Source organism: Danio rerio, chromosome 3 (genome assembly GCF_052040795.2).
Source record: "Danio rerio strain M-AB ecotype USA chromosome 3, GRCz13ab, whole genome shotgun sequence".
In the NCBI taxonomy this organism is placed as follows: domain Eukaryota; kingdom Metazoa; phylum Chordata; class Actinopteri; order Cypriniformes; family Danionidae; genus Danio; species Danio rerio.
In genome coordinates this window covers 41,337,501-41,359,270 of record NC_141023.1, presented here as the reverse complement: position 1 = coordinate 41,359,270, position 21,770 = coordinate 41,337,501, and the positions used below count along the sequence as shown (strand labels likewise).

Here is a 21,770-nt window from a genome sequence, read left to right as displayed (position 1 = left end):
GGGAGGCCTGCAAGTCCTTCTTTGCCATTCCAGATGACTTTATTAATAAGCTATTTGAGTCATTGCAGAGATATATGGATGCAGTCCTCCAAGCTCATGGGAGTTATACACAATATTAATCCTTTTTCCATTGCACCATGACTTTACGTATATTCTATACTTTATTTCTGTTAAGTGACAAGACTTTTGTCTAAGCAAAGTCAGACCTCCTAATTAAATAACTAAAAATCAAGGCATGATCATATTTTATTTTGGTAAAATAAGCGTATTTTAGAGGCCTTTGACTTTCATATTAGCCACTTCTGATACCAAATGATCAACTAGAATTATTATTATAGAATAGTTATTATTTGTTGTTCCTAAAACTTGGATAGACGATAAGACTTTTGCCAGGTAGTGTACAGTAATATGCAAGCATGATGTCACCTTTCATACTAAATCATCATTTTGTAATTTACATAGAGACAATATTCTCTTTAAATATTTTTAATGCACTTTGAAGACTATTTTCAGATGTTTTTGTTTTAAGGTGCACAAAATGTTTGTCTTGGAGTCTTGTAAATGAAATGTGTTTTAGTTGTGTAAACAATGCCTAAGTTTTTAAAGTGTTTCATGAGCCTCAAAGATGCATTTGACAACTACAGTTAATAAAACTGTGGTGACTGGTGACGAGAAGCAATGATAAACCTTTCAGACACACAAAACAAACTTCAGGCACATTCTTTACGGCCATTTGCTCTTTTCACTTGACTGGCAGGGCAGTGAGTGGACCGTGTAATCAGTGCCAACACATACATTTAGGCAGTTTAGTGCGGTTACTCATAAAGCTCACTTTAAGTTCTTGTATACGCTAAGATGCCCCAGATCACAGACCTCAACATTTGCCTCTGAACCAAATAAAAGAGATCAGAACTACATTCTAATGTTTTCCTCAGCTCACTGGTCACATTGTGTGGTGAAGAGGTCTTATTGGAAAATAAACTGAGGTGACATCATGTTCACAAAGAAAGCTCAGTTCTGCTTTTTTCCCTGGGTCCTCCATGGGGTTAGAAGAAGATCTGATCACAATCAGTCCCCAGTCAAACAAAACAAATCTTTTAACTCAGCCTCAGTCATTTCCCTGTGCAACATGGGCTCCGGGAGTCACTCTTGTTCTGAAAACTATTAACAAAAGCTTCAGTACTTCTCCTTGTTTGTGGGAAAGATCCATAATGTGGTGTTTTATCATTCAAACAAGGGGGCCTATTGTGCAAAAATCACTTTTATGAGGCATTTAAACATATTTGTATGGCAACAGTCTGTGAACATAACCAGCTTCTAATGTTAAAATTTTAGCAATTTAGTTTTTTTTTTTATAATTACACTTCATAAAAACAGTCTGCAGAAACACTTTGATTGACATTCTCCCATTTGTATATGTCATCAGAGAGAGAAGCCCCGCCCATTAGTGCATGGTCTCTCCCTCATTAGCATAGAATGTTGCTATTGTTTTTTAATCCAATAATATCCATTTGCAGGCCTGCAGAACCACACACGGTTTAGGCACACACAATCTAGGACACACAATTTAGGCAAACCATATATGGTTACGACGGATGTTAATGCTATTAACGTCTTTTTGAACATCGTCATCGATTTATTTTGATATATATGGTTAATAAATATTGTACACAATAAACAATAGTGTTTCATTTACTTTATTTCATAAATATTGTGGGGAGCATTGTTTCCGATCGCCTTTCAATATAATAGACTAAACATTTATTATACTTTTAATCAGTCATTATAGCCGATCAGTCATTATTATCTAACAATTATATGGCAGATACCCGTTTGCTGGTCTTTTTAGAGAGTCACTTTTAAAGAGAGTCTCATCTCATGAATGCAATCGCATTTGCGTTTAAAGCGACAGTCACTGAAATGGCACAATTAGGATCAAAGCCTAAAAGGGGCACTTAAATAGAGTAATAAAACATTATTTGTGTGGTATTTTGAGTTGAAGCCTCATATACACACTCTAAGAACATCAGAGACTTTACATCTTGTAAAAAGGGGCATAATAGGCACGCTTTAAAGGGCAGGAATCATGGGGATGGAAGATGTGGAGCTCTCCAAGCACTGACGCTCTGAGAAACTTGACCTTATATAAAGCTAATCTGAGCCAAACCTCTGATCTGGCAGCACTGTTTTTGACCAAACTGTGGGTAAGATAACAAACCTAGCAATTGAATATTTATCATTGCAGTATCTCACTGAATAAATGAGCATGCCATTTTGCTAGAATGCAGACATATTTATGGTAATCATTTGAGCAGGAAAAATGGCATATCAGGGTGTCCACGATAAAGAAAAAAAAAATGTAATCTTCTTGTTCTCATTGCTTTGAAAAGGAAACATTAACTATCTTTACACCTTGAGAACATTAATATATCTGAGTACACAAATGGTGCTTTTCTTACAGCATGTTTGTAGTGAATAGTTTGTAATAAAAGGAGACATCCTTATATTTGCAGAAAGAAACCCTGTAGAGTACTGAATAGCTATCATATTTGGTCTCAAATATACTGCATTATCAAACTCATAATGGTGTATTTTTTTAAACTATCTCATCTGTTGAAATAATACTAGCGAACTGCAGAGTTTGTGCTAACCTATCCATATCTCTGTGATCAAATGCCTTTTCTTTCCGCTGGCATTTTCATTGTGCCTCTTCACCTTTGTGTATTACTCCACCCACATACAAGCAGAGAGACGCTACAGTTTGACAAATATTCCTGCTGTTAGGCAACATAATGTACTTTTGAGGCTATTTTGGTCGAGAATGTAGTTGTTTAGATTGCAACTATGCAGTTAATTTACAAGGATAGTGCCTATTTTAAAATATTTATGATTTCTGAGAGACAGCTCGTCGGTGTCCATTAGTCAAAGACGGTTGACGTTGTCTATTAAAACTGAAGATTAAAACTTAGAAGATTTAAACTGTTAAGCGCGGATAAAAAGCTGAAAAACTGAAGCGTCACGGTTTTAAGGTGGACCGAATAGAGCCAATAAGAAGCTGCGAAAAAGAAGTTGGATTCAGCCTCGTCTCTCCTTAACGCAAACACAACACATGTCTGGTAGTGACTGTGCTGTTTTTTTGGGGGGTTAATTATTGTGATATTGTAACGGTCGCTTAATGTTTGTTATGCATTGTTTATAAATGTCATATCTTCTTTAAGAGGACCTAGAGGAAATAGTTTCTGTCTCCTTTTTTTCATTCCTGTCTAAGGGTAACCCTAACCGCTTGTGCGCGCAAACCGCACACCTACATTGGAAATAACAAACTTGAGCGAACTCTAAAAAAAAAAAAAGATGCAATATGCATACATCATTTGCAATCTCCAGCAGTTGTTCTTCTTGCACAGACATGTTGGATTCACCTGATTATTGACAAATGGGTTGCAGATTCGTTTCTTGGCAGTTCGTGAGTCCTTTACTGGGCCTTTTCCTCTTAAAAAAGAAACTTTCCAAAGACGTCTGTTTCTTACTCATTTTGCTGCTTGTATGTTAAACTTGTGGACTCAAGTGACCAAGATGTAAGCGAGAAAATATGGTCATTTTTCAAAATAAAAGTTAATTAAACAATTAATGATTTCTTGTGTGGCCTGGTACCAATTGATCCTGGGACTGATATGAGTATAATGTAAATGATCTGTATAAATCAGCTCATCTAACTTAAATTAAAGTATGAAAACATACAACAAGACAATGCACAATACAGGTTTTTTTAACAACAAAAGTCTACTACTGCTCATTTAGCACAGACATATTGAACGGCATTAAACAAGTGTTAGATCTTCTCAATCTCTTACGTAGAAGTAATCTGTAATTATCCCATATCCTGCGCTATCAGCGGCTAATCTCAAAGGCTTCACTGTGATCTCATCAGAAGCCACCAGTAAACTTCCCCACACACATGTGAAACTAAGTAAAAGATTAAGAGAGGAAGACACAAAGATAGATACAGAAAATAACAGAAGTCCTCTGTGTCATTTCAAGACATCCAGACACGTGAGCTCAGAAAGCACATGAGCTGATCACAGTGATAAGTCAGACAGTCTCTCCGTTCATAACAGAGTGAGGGATGAACCTAGACAAAAACAAAGCGACTCAATGTACTGCTAATTGTAAGGCCTGCTATGCTTAATCTTGTGGTAATTCTAGTCCAAAAAATTCAAGATGCATTACTGATTTAAAAACTAGAGGCCTGCAAAAAAAAAAAAAAAAAAAACATTGTTTGTCTGCAACTGCTATGACCCCCAGGCCTACTATCTCACACACAGTCACACATTCTGGCAGGAATTTTCTCTCCTTTCCCGGTAACTCAGAGCTGTGAGTCAAGCCACTGTTAATAAACACAGGCATCTTAAATAGACAGAAATTACCCAAGAATAATACCCCAGGGTTTTAGTTTTGTGGTAAAACAACTACCACATGACTAACACCAAAATGAATTAGCCAGATGCATAAAATGAAAACAACATTTTCACATGGTCTTAGTCTAGGTAAACTGATCTAGACGTTTAGATGTATTGTAGATTAATTAAAGAAATGGTTTGATGAAAGCAACATACAGTGCTCAGCATATACGAGTACACCCCTCCCAAATCTCTCTTTTAAATTCATATTTAAATAGGAAGCTGTTCAATATTATATTTGTGCATATACATTAGATAAGTCATTACTGAAGCCAAATCTAGAGCTTATCTAACAAAATACGATAACGATCCAAAAATTAGTACGCCAAATTTATGTTATAGAAAAATATTAAATACAAATTTAAAAAATAGGAAAAATCAAGAAGCAAAAAAAATGTGAAAAATGTAGTTGAAATTTTGTAGGTTGCAATTATTTTTTGCAATATTTAGCTTGAATTTAATTGTATTATTTTTCAATTTCTAAATATGTTTGGTGACTAAAATATTATTTTAATAAATGTCTGTTTAATAAATCTGTTTTGTTTAAATGCACCAAAATACAATGCCTCTATTCACTGAGAAATGGATACAAATATTCATTTTCAAAATGAAGTGTACTCAATTATGCTAAGCACTGCATGCTTGACTGTACGAATGACCATGTGTTGCATTTTTTCTGGGACATTTCATATTTCAGCTCTATTTTGTTTGTGTCCTCCTGACAGAGAGAGAAAAAAAAGCTTTGCCCCAGATCACATTATTCTAAAAATGTCTTAAGCTGCATGGGTATATTTGTAGGAATGGCCAATAATACACTGGATGAGTCAAAAATTTACATTTTACTTTTATGCCAACACAACATTTATTAGAATATTAAATGAAGATCATGTTCAATGAAGACATGGGTTTGCTCCTGTCAATATATCAAAACTAAATTGCTAGTCAGTGAAATAGATTGCTAAGAACACAATTTGCAAAACTCTAAAGGCAAATTTCTGTTTTTATTTTCAGATATTGTCCTATACTAACAAATCACACATTGGTGAAAAGCGTATTTAGTTTTCATATGATGTATAATTCTTCTCGATTTCCAAAAATTGACAATTAAGTAATGAAATAATCAATTAATTCTGTGGTACAGAGTCACAACTTTTTTACTGCTCTGTGATAAAGCGAGTAGTCTCCTGTCATGGAAGAACAGTTAAAGTAGTGACTAAGGTAGCCAATCTTTCAGCCAAGCAGTCCCTAAGGCTAACATACGGTGACCCAGTATTGCACAACACAATGACATTTCAAAAAGCAACCAGTAAACTCATAACACAATGAAATTAAGATCACAACACAGCGACATTAAGATCACAACACACAAGCATTTCAGAAAGCAAACACTCAGAGAGCAAACGCAACAGAAATGCTGTCTCAAGTTTCGTTTCTAAACGTTCGAATGAATCAAAACCGACATTTTTTTCAGGATGCCCAAGCTAATGCACACTTGAAAGAAACGAGATCACGACACCAACATCATTTAAAGGCGTTTAAGGCATTATAATCCTCTAAGCATGTATAATGATTTGTCAGATCGAGCAGGTCTTCTGAAGTAATTCACAACTTGGTCTTGATGACGAATCACCTCCAGAAATGACAGCGACTCTTTGTTTACAGATTATGGGCATTTTAGTAATTGCTGTGATGTGCTGTGCATTTGACAGGACTGTACCTCACGTTCGTTTCATACAGATTACAAAACCAAAAAACTTTTGTGTTCAAGTGTAGTTGGTTCATTCAAAAAGTTCAGATTTCAAGCTTCACGTGGATATATTTCTCGTGTCTGTGAAGCAAGTATTCACTGAAATTCCAGTGTGTTTGTTGACCACCAAACTGTCATAAAAGCACACGTCTGGTCCGAGCTTCTCCCCTGGAGAAACATCATTCTATAGCAATCAATGATTGGCTGCTGTACAAGTAGGCGGGGCTTCATTCGCCATATTGACCGTTACACTTTTCCTCATCCAAAACTATACGAGTGACATGCTTTGTGTATTCTATAGCTAGATCTTTGGCGCATCTCACGGGTGTTTGTTCATTTCGCTAACTTTGCAGATGAGTGCCCTAAGGTAAAACCCGCCTCTTGCTCCTTGGCAGCAATGTATTGTGATACATTTTTAGTGGCTTCTAGAGATAATCACTGTTTCAGTGTAACTCGCCATTCGACAAGTGAAAAAAGAAGACGTATTATGTGTTTCACTGCTATCTAGTGGTTGGGAGCATTTCCGTTGTGTTGTGAGTTTAATGTTTGCTTTTTTGCAAAACTGCGAGGCAGCGAAAAGTTAACTGTGCTATAGCGAGGGGCCACTGTACTAATGTAAACCATTTTGCTACAAATGCGTACTGTAACTTTTTCAAAAGATGCCACCAGAGTGACAGCTCTCGTACCATTACTTCTGAGACGGAAAGTGTGAAGAACAAAAGAGCATGAGCGCATGGAGGACAGAGTCAGACATGAAGATGCTTTCCTACTAGTTATAGCACTAAAAAATGTGAATGAATTTCAGAGGATGTTTACAAGAACAGTAATACACCTCCTGAAATGTAAATGTAACTGCTAAATTTGTGTTTTAACATTGAAAACAGTTTGAAAACAATCTCACCTAACACTGTACTTTCACTTCAAAGAGGCTATTCAGTATTTATAACTTATTTGTTAGCAGGGCATTTCTACATGTTCACTGTATTTTGTTAGTTGTTAGTTATGTTTTGTTTACTGTACAGTATGTTTGAGTTTTTTAACATTTAAAAAAAAAAATTTATCACTGACTTCAGCTTCTGATACAGCTTATTTAGCAGTTTGTGTGGGCTACATGTGATTTTAGTTCATGTGAGCTTTTTCTGGCGGCTGAAGCACAGAGTTTGGGGAAGTATTAATTACTGTTGTTTGCAAAAAATGTGTGTGAGAGAGAGAGAGAGAGAGAGAGAGAGAGAGATTTTCATTTGTATGAAGCATTGTTTGTTTTACTTATTCGGACTAAAGTGTGTCACAACAGGAAACAGGCCAGTTTAGGCAAGGAAACTTGGCCTTGATGACCTTGGAATAACTAAATCATGACGGCATAATTTGCATTGCATCTACATATTCTGCATATGTGAAACACGAAAATGCTAGTGTTTAGTTGTATATAATAGAATTAATATTTGGACAATGGACATAGTTTACCAGTTCATCAATCCTGAAAAGAGAATGTTTATAAATATATAATATTACTATATAATATTATTATTTTAGCAAATTTGACATGCTCATGTCTGGATTAGTGCTAATCAACAGTGCAAACTTCCATAGGTAGCATTTCAAAATGTCTACCCATCCATCATCTATTTGTTTTATTTCATATTTTATTAATTGATATAAAAAACTTTAGAAATCATGTCAGATCTTTTATTTTTAATCGTCTAATACTTATGTAGGCTACTCAACTCATTCTTTTACAAATTGTTTATCCTTTTGTTTCGTCAAACTTATTGACTATATTATCTTATTGATCAGCTAATTGTGTAGGCTATTTATAGACCAAAATGAAAAGGAAGCCGCAGCAAAGTAAAAAAAAAATTTTAAGAAACAAAACAGACAAGTAAGGTGTCAGAAACTACTGTACCACAGCAACAAAAAAAGTAAAGCAAACTGTCACGATTGACAAATCGTTACCTTGATGACATTCTCAAAGATGGTATCCCTGAAGTCGAGCAGCGCTTTCTGGTCAAACTCTTTTCCGTGGATGATCCTCATCTGCTTGAGGAATGTGGACTTGCCGCTCTCTCCGGCGCCCAGCAGCAGGATCTTCACCAGCCGTCGTATGGAGCGCCGCTCGCGCTTCAGCATCGAGTCGATCTCGCGACTGCGCCGCTTCGCCTCGCGCTCCCGGTTCACGTCCCGCTCGCGGGTGCGATCTTTCCCGGTACTCCTGTCATCGTGAGCGGCCTCAGCGGGCAGTAAACACCGGCTCAGGGTGCGCACCACGCCAGCCATCCTGTCCAGCTTTAACACGGTCAGTTATCACCTGATCTACTCATTAAAGTGCCAAAGAACTTTATCTTTCGGATAAAATCTACTCAGCTCATCTGTCTACAAGTGTTAACAATTTAAAGAGACACTAAATGAGTAAAACCGAATCACCGCGGACACTTTCCTCCATTATTCTAAAGGCATTTGTTGAGGAAAGCTGAATAGAGATCCTTTCCACAGCAAAGCGACCACCACTGCTGTCCGCTAAAAAAACTTTAAAGAAATTATACAAACAAATCCACTGTTCGTGACAGTACAATAAAAATCAAGCGATAAATATGGTCAGGAAATGTTAATTCGCTGAAAAACGCATTCCTTTACATACTGGTAGTCCCAAAAGTTCATTCTGGAGGAGCGCGAGCGACTTTCTGATGTTTCCACTCAGTTCTGGGAAGTTTCTTTGACTGAGCGACTGACGCCCCTGTTGAGCGCGTGGCCGGCAGGGGGCGCGAGCGCGCGAGAAGGGTGTTTGTTCGGACATGAAGGGGGATTCCAGTCCGTGTCACAAATGTCGTTGTTACACAGTGGCCCCTGGCTGTCTGTCTGTTATCTACTTCTGTCTGCGAGGCGGTGACAGTTTTACATGAGGAAAAGTGCTGATAACTTTAATAATAAGCATAAAACATTTTACAAAACAAATGAGAATTCCCTCCTTCTACTCCTGTAAATCTACTAACATGCCAGCCTAGCTGTTGAAAAGGTAATTCATACTCATTCTTAGTCTTGAATGCTTAATCTTCATGACAAACAAATTCAAACACACCTCATTACTTAGTCAGGTGAATGTCATATGATATAATTAGCCTTTATTTATTTATTTTCTTTCCTGTCATAGAGCTAAAGCAGGCCACAACTATAGATTTGGTCATCTTCAATAAATCAATCCAGTCACTGATACACAAACTCCTTATAAACTGATAAACTGGCCATTTTTAGTTTATTCATTTATTCATTTTCTGTTGAATTAGTCCCTATTTCAGAGGTCCCACATTCTTCTTCTTCTTCTTCTTCGTATTATTATTATTATTATTATTATTATTATTATTATTATTATCGTTGTTGTTGCTATTTATTGTTATAATTATTATTATTTATATAATTATTATTATGTATTAAGGGCATTTCTATCTATCTATCTATCTATCTCTATCTATCTATCTATCTATCTATTCATCTATCTATCTATCTATCTATCTATCTATCTATCTATCTATCTATCTATCTATCTATCTATCTATCTATCTATCTATCTATCTATCTATCTATCTGTCTGTCTGTCTGTCTGTCTGTCTGTCTGTCTGTCTGTCTGTCTGTCTGCCTGCCTGCCTGTCTGCCTGTCTGTCTGTCTGTCTATCTATCTGTCTATCTATTTATCTGCAGTCCTGGGGAAAGGGGTTGTTTTTTTTCTCAAAATGTGGACTTTTTGCAGTTATTTACTTCATTTTCCTTTTAATTATATTTAAATACTCCAATAAGTGACATTTTAATCACTATCTGTAGTTGGATTAGCTTGTAGTATCCTCCATTTTCGATGTACCTTTAAATGTAAATATTTCCTAAAGATTTATAATAAACAAATATTAAAAAGAGCTTCACAATTTTCTTCTAGCCTCTCTTAAAATTCATTTAACAACAACAGCCTAATTAGTATAAACAGCAAAAGTCAGTCTAAGACACTCGACAAATGGGGGAAAATAATAAAAGCTTTTACTGACATGGCTATTTTTTTTTAAACTGCGCCTACACGTTTTGATAACATTTGACTTCATCAGGTATAACCTGATGTAGCCGCAGTTTTAAGCAACAGCTATGTCAATAAAAGCTTTTTATAATTTTTTTCTACATTTTTTGAGTGCCTTGGATTGATTTTGATGTTTATTCTGATGAATCCCTTACACAAAAAGCACACATTATTTAAGCTACCCCTAAAAACTTTTTGATTGATTTTTGATTTTTATACACAGCCTAATTAGTATTAAAATTATTAGGCTGCTTTTAATGCTTCAGACCTTTTCATTGGTTATTTTTTTTCTCTCAAGAATAAGGTTTAAGATTTAAAATAAAAGGTAGGCTACTTGTAAAATGTTTTTTTTTTTTTTTTTTAACAACAGTCGGTCAATAGTGAAAGTTGACTTCACTTATGTCATATTGTGCGTTTTCTTAAAACCTTCCATGAGTTATTTCCACAATTTATGATGACATAGCAGTCAAAATAGATAAAATGAGAATATAGTGGCAAACATTCAATGGCTACTTCTGGACCTTTGTCAGTAAGCAGGTAGCTCTTTCGAACCACTCAAGATAGTCAAAGTGGCTTTGTCATGTTTTTATTATGATAGTTTACTCAGTATATTTATTTCAATGCAAAAAAGTCAGATTTTGGTGTCAAATGCTGAAGACAACACTAGATAAGACTAGATATTATTTGCACAGCCATTTGAAAACCACAGTAAAGTTAGACATCACTGCATTTAGTGAGGTATCCGAGTACAAGACATTGTAAATGTACGTTTCACATTTTTACTGCATGTACTCTTTGCCATTCTTTTTTTTTCTCAGCATTGTGCAAAATAATAAAAACACCCTTATTTACAACAATTCACCTGTACCGCATGTCTTTGGACTGTGGGGGAAACCGGAGCACCCAGAAGAAACCCACAAGAATGCAGGAAGAACATGCAAACTCCACACAGAAACGCCAACTGAGCCGAGGCTCGAACCAGTGACCTTCTTGCTGTGAGGCGACAGCACTACCTACTGCGCCACTGCGTCGCCGGTCTGTTAATCATTCATTAAATTGTTCGATTTAGGAGATATTTTCAGGAAAAAAAACTATTTAAAAATATTTATAAAACTTGCTTGATGGATTTTGACCAGTTGAACATATTTGTATGTGACTCAAGTAATGAGATGAGGACTATTGGTTTTATATGGAATGCCTATTCCAAATGACTATTCAGCGACAAAAACATGTGGAACAGATGAATTTGGTAAACAAAATTGGCCATAGTGTATGAGTGTATATGAACGTTAGAGTGTATGGGTGTTTCCCAGTACTGGGTTGCAGCTGGAAGGGCACCTGCTCCTGATAAATCAGGGTGTTCAAAGGAAAATGAATGAATACACAATATTTGAGAAAATGTGTTTATATATCAAATATGTAATACAATTTATATATACAAAATAAAATGTCTATGCAGTTTTTTTTTTTTTTTGTACAGATTTGTTTTTATGTGTGTTTTACATATACAGTGGAAGTCAAAATGACCAGCCTTCCTGTGATTTTTTTTTTTCTTCCAAATATTTCCCAAATGATGTTTACCAGAGAAAGGAATCTTTCACAGTATTTCCTATAATACTTTTTGTTTAGGAGAACGTTTTATTTGTTTTATGTCAGCTAGAAGAAAAGCAGTTTCAATTTTTTGAAAGCCATATTAAGGTCAATAATATTAGCCCCCAATGTAAGTTTTGAATGTCATTTTTTTTGCTATACAATGACTTGCCTATAACTTAGTTAACCTAATTAACCTAGTTAAGCTTTTAAATTGTCCTTAAGCTGAATACTAATACCTTGAAAAATATCTAGTAAAATATTATGTACTTTCATCATGGCAAAAATAAAATAAATCAATGTTGAAATGTTAAAAAAAATCTCTCCTTTAAACAGATATTGGGAACAAAATATATAGGGGGGATAATAAATTTTACTTCAACTGTATGGATGCGATTAATCTGTACCCAGCACTAATCTTTTCAGACCAGACCATCTTAGGTCATGTAATAAAGTAGCATTTAGTTTGATAAAATTATTTAAATATATATATTTTTAAAAAATGAAAGAGTTTTTGACAGCAAAGAGAAAAAACGACTTTAAAAACGTTTTATTGCTATTTTGCGTTTGTTGATAAAGTCTATTATGGCGGAAAAAAGGCTATTCATGTGGCCTTCATGTGGCTTGGATAAAAAAAAAAAAAAGAGTTTATCAAATAATAACGATTCATTCAGCAGAGGGCAGTGTTAACCTGCACTTACATTCATACATTTCCTTTGAATCATGTTTTCCAAGCGCTCATTGACTCATGTATGAGCTCAGTTCGACACGTATTGCCAATGTCAAAAGAAAATTAAAACAAATCTCTAAATAAGCACATTTATCAAAACAATTTGTCAAAAAATCAACAGAATACTATAAGACTAAAATCGTGTCTAGTCTACGACACCCTCTCAAACATAATATATCAACACAAAATAATACGAAACAAAAGGCCATCTCGGCACCATGAACACATTCCATCATTAAACCATTAAACCCGAAGGTGCAGAAAAGTAAATCAGGCTAATTTTTTTCTCTCCAACTGACCACCATATGAAAAACAGCCCTTGCAACATTAGCATATAAATAGCAACAGTTTATTATCATTTTTCCCCGTTCCTTCTCCAAGTAGATTATTGAATGGCATTCAGAGCACTGGAAAACCACTCTGTCATTACTGTGGCCCCAGTGCAGAGTTCTTAAACCTATTTGTTGAGCTGATGTGTGCAAGGAAAACATTTAATGGAAAAGCTTTCAAGTTGATTTTTTTCAAGCAGGAGGTTAATTGGACTGGGTTTTTGGTGAAAGATGAAATCAACATGCACGCGAAATGCAGCTGAAGAGGCTTTCGGAGTGCAACGCGCCCATGATTACACATTTTGATCGGCAAATCAGAAAAGCAACACGCGAATGTACAAGTATTCATTCTTCTCATTGTGTAAATTGCTTTTGGAGAGCGTTGGGGGAAAACTAAGGCTGAAATAATCATCAATGCACTTTTAGGCAGAGCAGCAAGTGCTTTAACTGTGTGTAATGTACTGTTCATTCACTAAAACAGGCAGAGTTGTATTTAAAAGGGGAAGCCAGCTAATGTGGGCCACGTTTTGGTAAATGATTAATAATAACAGTAAAAGAGCTAAGCATGAGATCTAATGATATTTATTTAAACGTGTCTTAAATATATATGAGCGTAGTTTAAATGTGAAAAATGCTATTGTTTTTAAATAATAGAGTAAAAATATCGACTGGTACCTTTTTGGGTCACAGGTAAAATGGCCCAGCTGATTAGCTAAAATTGGCTGATAAATAAGTGAACAACACAGGTATAATTTAGTTTGAATTAATTTTATTTTAAACAGTAAACACTTATCTTTAATATAACAACAGCATAACAGCATCATAAATGTATTTCATGAAACAAATACTAACATTTCCTTTAGATACTCTAGGTCTCAAACTCGATTCCTGGAGGGCTGCAGCTCTACACAGTTTTGCTAAAACAGAGCTGATCCAACTAATCAAGATGTTCAAAATTAGAGACTGTGCGTGAGTTGGAGGTTGAAGCTAAATGCAGAGCTGCTGCTCTCAGGAATTGAGTTTGAACCATTGTCTTATCATTGTACCTCATCAGGATACCTTTGTACTCTCTTTCTGTAACGGTGTTTCTTTACTGTCTGCAATTTAGTTTTGTAAAAAATAAAATAAAATAAAACTGCTATATTTTAAATTGATAAATGTTTTCTGTGTAAAAGTGTGTGTGTATGCTTCAATGTGTGATGTTTGAGATATTATTGCAGTTTTGTACTCAGGTAATTTTATTTGGATTTATTTTCTTATTTTCCATCTTAGGTTACATTCTTTCTTAAGAAATGTTTTGTAATTTTATTATTATGTTTTAGGGCCTAAGTAGTTTTCATACATTTAATTTTTAGTAAAAATAGAACACAATAGAGTTATTCTCTGTTAACTATGATAAACCTGGTGTGAAAAAGAGTGATGATAGTTAAAATAATGTTTCAAATATATATTTAATTTATTTGATAAAATTATAAGTAATGAAAGTATTTCATTAAGTGATTTAAATAGTAATGTCAGGCCACCGCTATTATGGAATTTCTGTAGATTTGTTAAATCACTGCAACATATAAATGTATATTTGTTTATCTTTTATTAGTTTTTCGTTTCTTTTTTTGGTGTAACAGACAGTTCATGTAAAGTTTCTTTTCATGTACAGTTGAAGTCAGAATTATTAGCCTGGGAGGGGATATAATTCTGAATTATTAGCCCACCTGTGTTTTCCACAATTTCTGTTTAATGGAGAGCAGATTTTTTCAACAAATAAACATAATAGTTTTAATAACTCATTTCTAATAACTCATTTATTTTATCTTTGCCATGATGACAGTAAATAATATTTTACTAGATATTTTTAAGACACTAATATTCAGCTTAAAGTGACATTAAAAGCTTAACTAGGTTTATAAGGGTAAATTGGCAGGATAATTAGGCAAGTCATTGGATAAGGATATTTTTTTCTGTAGACTATCAAAAATATAGCTTAAAAGGGGCTAATAATTTTGTTCTTAAAATGTTTTTTAAACAATTAAAAGCTGCTTTTATTCCAGCCGAAATAAAACAAATAAAACTTTCTCCAGAGGACAAAATATTATGAGACATGAAAATTTCTTTGGTCTGTTAAACCACATTTGGGAAATTATAAAAAGAAATAGGAAAAGAAAAAAAATCAAAGGAGGGCTAATAATTCTGAATTTAACTGTACATCCTTGTGTACATTTTAATTTAATAATGTAATTTATTTTTATTTTAATTAAGATTTTAATCTCTCATTCACAGTATAAGAGCTTCAACTATAAGAGCTTTGTTTATTTTTTATATAATTTTTGATGTAACAAAATATCCTATTTTATTTAATATGACGTAGGAGAACGGTTTTCATCATCCACCGAATTGATTGACAGGTGTGATGTCTCCATAAAAATACGTATACACATGTTCACAGAACATTTCTTGCAAATAAACTGTGATTAAAATAACTGTTCCAACTCTCTGGGATTTTTGTAAGTTTAAAACATGTTTAAAACAGATATTTGTAATAATTACAGTAAAATCCACATCTAATTCTTAACCGCTAAAATCACCACGGCTGCACGGTGTCAGTAAATGTGCACATACTGTATGTGTGTGTATACAGCAATCGGCATTTGTGTGAGACTCATCATTTCAGAAAGGCTTGAATAAACTCCACCACGATTACATCAAATAAACTTACTTTTTGACTAATGAGCTGTATTTCAGCTTCATCCGTGTCTGTCTCTATCACTGACAAAACGCATAATGAGAAGCAGACATGCACATGGGAGCAGTGGGCAAGGAGAAAAAGCTCATTTGCATTTAAAGCCACCAAAATGGGCATATTCTGGGGGATCTAATACATTTTCTGATGGGTGTTTTGAGCAGACACTTTACAGACACATTCTGGAGACACCAAAAGCTTGTCTTACATCTTGTAAAAGGGCTAAACTTTATGTGCCCTTTAAGAGATAAATCTCCAATTCACATAATAAGAGCTTCATCTTCACGAAATAGGAGCTTTATTGATCTTTTATATAAACTTTTTAATTATTTTTTTGCATAACAACATTTTTTATTTATTTAAATTTATTTCAGAGATCAATTTCCCATTCACAGTAGAAGAGCTTCATCTTTACATTAAAAGAGATTTATTTATTTTCTATTCCTTTTTATCAATTATTTGGTATAACAAAATATCCTATTTTTTCTTTATTTTATTGAAGAGATACAACTCCCATTCACATTATATGAGCTTCATCTTCGCATTATAAGAGCTTATTTTAGAGATCAATATTTCATTTACATTATAAAGACTTCATAATAATTCTTTCAAAATAAAAAATATATATATGAAATGATGCGTTATAATAATAAAAACAAATCATTTATCTTTATTTTTAAAAGGTTATTTAATTTATTTCCTTAAGAACTCAACAGAATACAACAATGCTATAGCTTGAGTGTATAAATGAACATTTTCAGGCTCAAATGCTTGGCAAACATTTTTAACCAGGGAATCTGGAAACAAAGTAAAACAGTCAGAAAACAGATTCAAAGCTTTGTCCGGCTTAATTAATTGAGATAAGAATAAACTAAACCCAGTGGGCATGTGGCCTCAGAAGACTGCAGAGGGAAAATGTCTAATTAAAACAGCAAATAATTAAATTTATGCCACTCTTTGATTCCAGCATAATGACTCTCATACATGGACCAGTGTATGTGTCATTAATGGAGGTCTGTACTTCATGGCCACTGCAGACATAAAAAAAATGAAAAAAAAAAAAAAGCCTGTTAACAGAACGAGGAAGGTTTGCTGAAAAAAAAGACCAAAATATTTTTTCAGGCGGACAAGGGAATACAATTGGAAAGAAAAACAACTCTATTTCACAAGTAGACATCTAAGTAATAAAATTAAAATGCTATTAAAGATTGACTAGCAGAAGAACATTGTTTTGGTTGTGTTTTGGCTCCACGTTTCTGTTTGTACACACTGAAATCTTGAGAATCATCGTTTGAGTTATGTAAATCTGTTGATTAATCACGACTTGAATATGTTTAAAATGCAAGATGTTAATTTGAAGAACGATTATGTTTGTAATTTGCATTGTCCAATTTTCAAAAAATAAATAAATCAATCAATCCAACACAGCGCAAAAACAATAAAGAAAAAAAGACTGAACAATAGCTAATAATAAAGCCACACTGCTGTTAATGATCTACAGTGTGTTACGTACAGTAAGTTCATTAAAAACACAAGTATAAATTACTGCGATTAGGAGCTCAAGGCAGATTTTTCTTTCTTTTTTTCTTTTAGTTCACAACATGGCTGGATCCTACTGGAATGAGTTATGTGATTTGTTTGCGTTTTTGCCAAAAGCTGAATTTTTCAACTGTATGTGGCATACATATTAGGCCTGGAGATTAAATTTCTTGTTTTATTTGAGAATAAAATGACTTATTTGACTAAATATATTTAAGTATTTAAAATACATTCTCTTTTATGTGTTTACTTACAAATGATAAATAAATAAATAAATAAACAAAACATTTTTTATAAAAATTAAATAATTTTTTAAAAATGAAATTAAATTACATTAAGGCGGTTTATTCTGCTTTGACGACCCATGATAAATCAGGGACTAATCCGAATAAATAAAAATGTGAAATTTATTTAAATTAAATTAAATTAAGGCGTTTTTTCCCTCTTTGGCAACCCATGATAATTCAGGGACTGAGGCAAAAAATAAAAATGTGAAATTAAATTAAATTAAATTAAATTAAATTAAATTAAATTAAATTAAATTAAATTAAATTAATTAAATTAAATTAAGGTGGTTTATTCCATTTGACAACCCATGATAAATCAGGGACTAAGCCGAAGGATAGAAATAAAATGCTCACACATACACTATGCACACTGACTACTTCAATATTGTTGATAAGCCGTGCTGGGCATTTCACTCTGTCTCACGCTGAAAACTGTCGACCAATCGCAACAGGCGGTCATCAGTCCAATCAGTGCAGATTAGCATCGCTCTAAGGAGGGGTTTGGGAACAAGTGAATAACTGAAGGAATCATATGGGAGTTGCTGGGATAATTAGGGAAAAATAAATGCATATTATAAGACAGGGGTGTCTAGACTCTGTCCTGGAGGGCCGGTGTCCAACAAATTTTAGTTCCAACCCTAAATAAACAGACCTGTACCAGCTAATCAAGCTCTTTCTAGGTATACTTCCAGGCAGCTGCGTTGAAGCAAGTTGGAGCTAAACTAGTTTGGACACTCCTGTTATAAAACCATGAAAGTGTTTTTTGACCTTGCATGCATATCAGCCTATTGTTGAAGACCCTTAAAACCCAAATATGACCATTTTTAATGTATAATAGGGGCTCTTTAAGCTACTGCACTATATATAAGGTTAATTTTACTTTCGGTTTCTCTCAGTGTAAGTAGCCGAGTGTAGGAAGCATACATATTTCTGTGGCTGATTTGATTATTACTCTTTTTATTCTACCTGTATTTTGTTGTACAAACACTTCTTTATCGCTTACACACTATACTGGGGGTTATTGGATAATTTGGTCACACTTCATTTTGATGTTACGTTTGTTGAATTTAAGTTAAATTGCATCTACATGCCAACTAATTCCTATTAGATTATAGGTAGACTGTTGGGTTGGGGTTAGGGTTAGAGTAAGTTGGCATGTTAAGTTTCTTATAGTCAGTTAAATGTATGTTGAAGGAGCAGTCTACTAATATTCAAATGGACCATCAAAATAAAGTGTTACCAATAATTTGGCTAATATTCAATACAATTTGTCTCATTTAATAGATCTTCCTCATAAGATTTAGAAAAAAAACTATGTATATTAGTAAAATTCTGCTGGTGGTGTAACAAATATGATTGTTGTGCTATTATTGGATAAAAATGGTCTCATTGATTTGTTTTTCCTCATATGTGTATGAAGATTTGTAAACTACATTAGTAAAATTTTAATGTCTAGCTGGTTGAACGAAACATATTAAAATGTACATATATGCATACTCATCTTCCGCTCATTGTTGTAGTTTTACAAAAAAGAAAGATTTTGAGAAGAACAATTGGCAGTTAAGATTCCCAAACTGCTTTCTGCTGTTCCTATCTGGAGTGCTCTTTCAGCTAAACTTCAGAAATTGGTTAGAACAGAGTAATTATTATGATTGTGCCTATTATATGTAGTACTCTCATAGCTATTTAAACCGCCCCTTCAATATGTACAAGAAGATACCAAAAGATTTCACTGCATATACTCTGTGAATTAATGACTGAGTAACGCACACAAACATTTCAGAAGCTGTGTGATTTGCATGACCACTGGTGACAGGTAATGCTTGAAATATAAAGGTCATGTCTATTGTTCTAAAATGCGTCAACTACATCACACTGTAAAACCTAATAAGTTGAGACTACTCAAATGATTTCAGGAAAGTAATTCCCTCAGTTCGCTTGAGTAATGGGAAACCGATAACTCAATTATTTGTGTTCACCAAATCTGGTCTCTACATTAAATTAACTTAAATGTTCAATTACAGATAACTTAAAATGGCTAATAATCTAAACTTCCAAAATGTTGAGCTTTTATATTCTTTATTTACTCACTACCAGGGCCGTTTATATTAAAGCTGACATTTAACCGCACCATGTTGATGTTGATGATCTAATTTTTTATGTGGTGGGTTGTTAGGCCAATGCTCAACCCCCAACCTGGAGGACCAAAACATACACACATAGACTACGGACAATTTAGCTTACCCAATTCACCTAGCGCATGTCTTTGGACTTGTGGGGGAAACAGGAGCACCCAGAGGAAACCCACAAAGAGAACATGCAAACTCCACACAAATATACCAACTGACCCACCTGGGACTTGAACCCGCAACCTTCTTGCTGTGAGGTGACAGCGCTACCCACTGCACTAGCGTGTATATCTCACTCTGCCACCCCTGTTCATTTAAGAAAAATCTATATAAGCATTAAAATATCTACTTACAGTACTAATTTAGCTGTTCTTTTTCGTCAGATGGTTTCAGGTAGTGCCTCTGTCCTGCTGCGTTTCAGCAAAATTCAGCATCACAAGCAAAATGGCTACCTTGTGTCATTTAACATACACATATCAATCAATTAGTGCGGTTGTAAAGGCAGAATTTCAAACACAACCAATAATAACCAATAATTTTAAACAGAGACATGGTGAATCGTTTAAAGAAATTAAAATGTTAAGTTCAGAGAACTTAAAATATTAATTAAAGCTTTTTTGCTACCTAATGATAAAGTTAAACACATCTGTTTAGGTTTTGATGCCAAAACATTGTATTTTATGTAATGTCAGGTTCTATTAACTTACTATCCTTAGTAATGACAACAGCGGGTTTTACAGTGCAGGTGTGCACTTTCTTCTTGTGCTTCATCTTATGAGTTCTCAGTCACTGCAATGCCATACCACCAATTTGAGTTTGAGACCCCTGCTTTAAACTTAATAGCAGTTATAATAGCTAATAAAGTAATAATCAGCGAATAAAGTTAAAAGACATTAAAAAGAACACAATTAGGGAATACAGGAGCATACGGAAGCAAACTTGAAAGCGTTTCTTTACAAAGTGACTTTAAAAACTAACAGCCTTACAGGCATAATATTCAATTCAATGTATGTTTATTTCTAGGCTTTAACAATGTAGATTGTCAAAGCAGCTTAGCATAGAAGTTCTTGTAAATGTAAATTGTGCCAGCCCAATTTTTAGAGTTTTAAAAATTATATTAAAAAAACTTGCTACCACACTGAGATTCAATCTAAGTAATTCCAAACATATCAGAGATTCTCTGACTTATGAAGCCTCTAGTATGTATTTAAATACTATGATCATTCCACATTTGTTGTACTGTTTAGCGCATGTGAATAATCTTTAACACTGTTGGAATTATTAGAGAAGAGAGCACTTAAAGTTCATGATAAAAAGCCTCGGTTGTACCATACTGCAATATCTTAAAAACACACAGTCTCTAAAATTTTGATAATATTATTAAATATTCCAATATTTGTTTTGTTTTTAAAACTATTCACAATCTTTCTGCTCCATCGTTAAAAACATTCTCAAATTACTAATTAGAGAAAACATTGTGAACGACACATTCTATGGTAAGAGGGGAATGTATTGTTCCTAGAAAGAAAGAAACAAGTCTATGGAATTCTCTCCCAACAGAAATAATCACATGTACAAATTCTAAGATGTTTTCACGCCTGGCTAGGAGGTGGTTTTTGTCAAATCAAATTTGTACACACTGAGTGAGATGTTCTTCATTTATCAGTTACTTTTTGAGGTTAATGTAATTTTTGAGCATTGTCCCTGTTAAATAAATAAATTCATTCATTCAATCGTTCAGTTTAGTTCAGTTCAGTTTGGTTTAAATTTCACTGCAGAAAGTCCAAACACTGAAGAGCAAATCCATCAATGGGTTTCTCTACAAGTCCCAAACCAAGCAAGCCATTAGCGACAGTGGCGAGGAACAAAACTTCACCAAGTGACGAAAGTGAAGGAAAAAACCCTGAGAGAAACCAGGCTCAGTTGGGCACAACCATGGCCTTTGGCCGAACTTCAATGTTTTTTAAATTATTTTAACAGCAGTGGTTTCAAGCTCAGACAACACAGAAAAAATGACATATACAGTCAATGTTTACATTTTAAAAACAAAAAACAAAAGTGTACACTGTACTTTAACCATAAAAGAGCTAGCTGCCTATTAACAATAAACACCTTCCAAGCAAAGCCTTCCTCTCCTAATCAAAGCAGTGATCTTAAAAGCTTTTTGTTAACTA

General features: G+C 34.1%; 2 protein-coding genes across 3 annotated transcripts in view; both read right to left on the bottom strand.

Annotated features, from left to right (window-relative positions):
- Positions 1–8,885, bottom strand: part of gna12a (guanine nucleotide binding protein (G protein) alpha 12a) — a 56,806-nt gene extending 47,921 nt beyond the window's left edge. Inside the window, 1 exon segment of the mRNA NM_001013277.2 lies at positions 8,158–8,885. Coding sequence (NP_001013295.1) covers positions 8,158–8,478 — 321 coding nt within the window. The 5' untranslated portion in view covers positions 8,479–8,885.
- A 10,620-nt stretch (positions 8,886–19,505) lies between these two features.
- card11 (caspase recruitment domain family, member 11) overlaps positions 19,506–21,770 on the bottom strand; it is a 76,844-nt gene continuing 74,579 nt past the window's right edge. For both annotated transcript variants that reach the window (XM_087244980.1, XM_087244981.1), the window contains exon 25: positions 19,506–21,770. This exon is cut by the window's right edge and continues 847 nt beyond it. The gene's annotated coding sequence lies outside the window, so the exon portion shown is untranslated.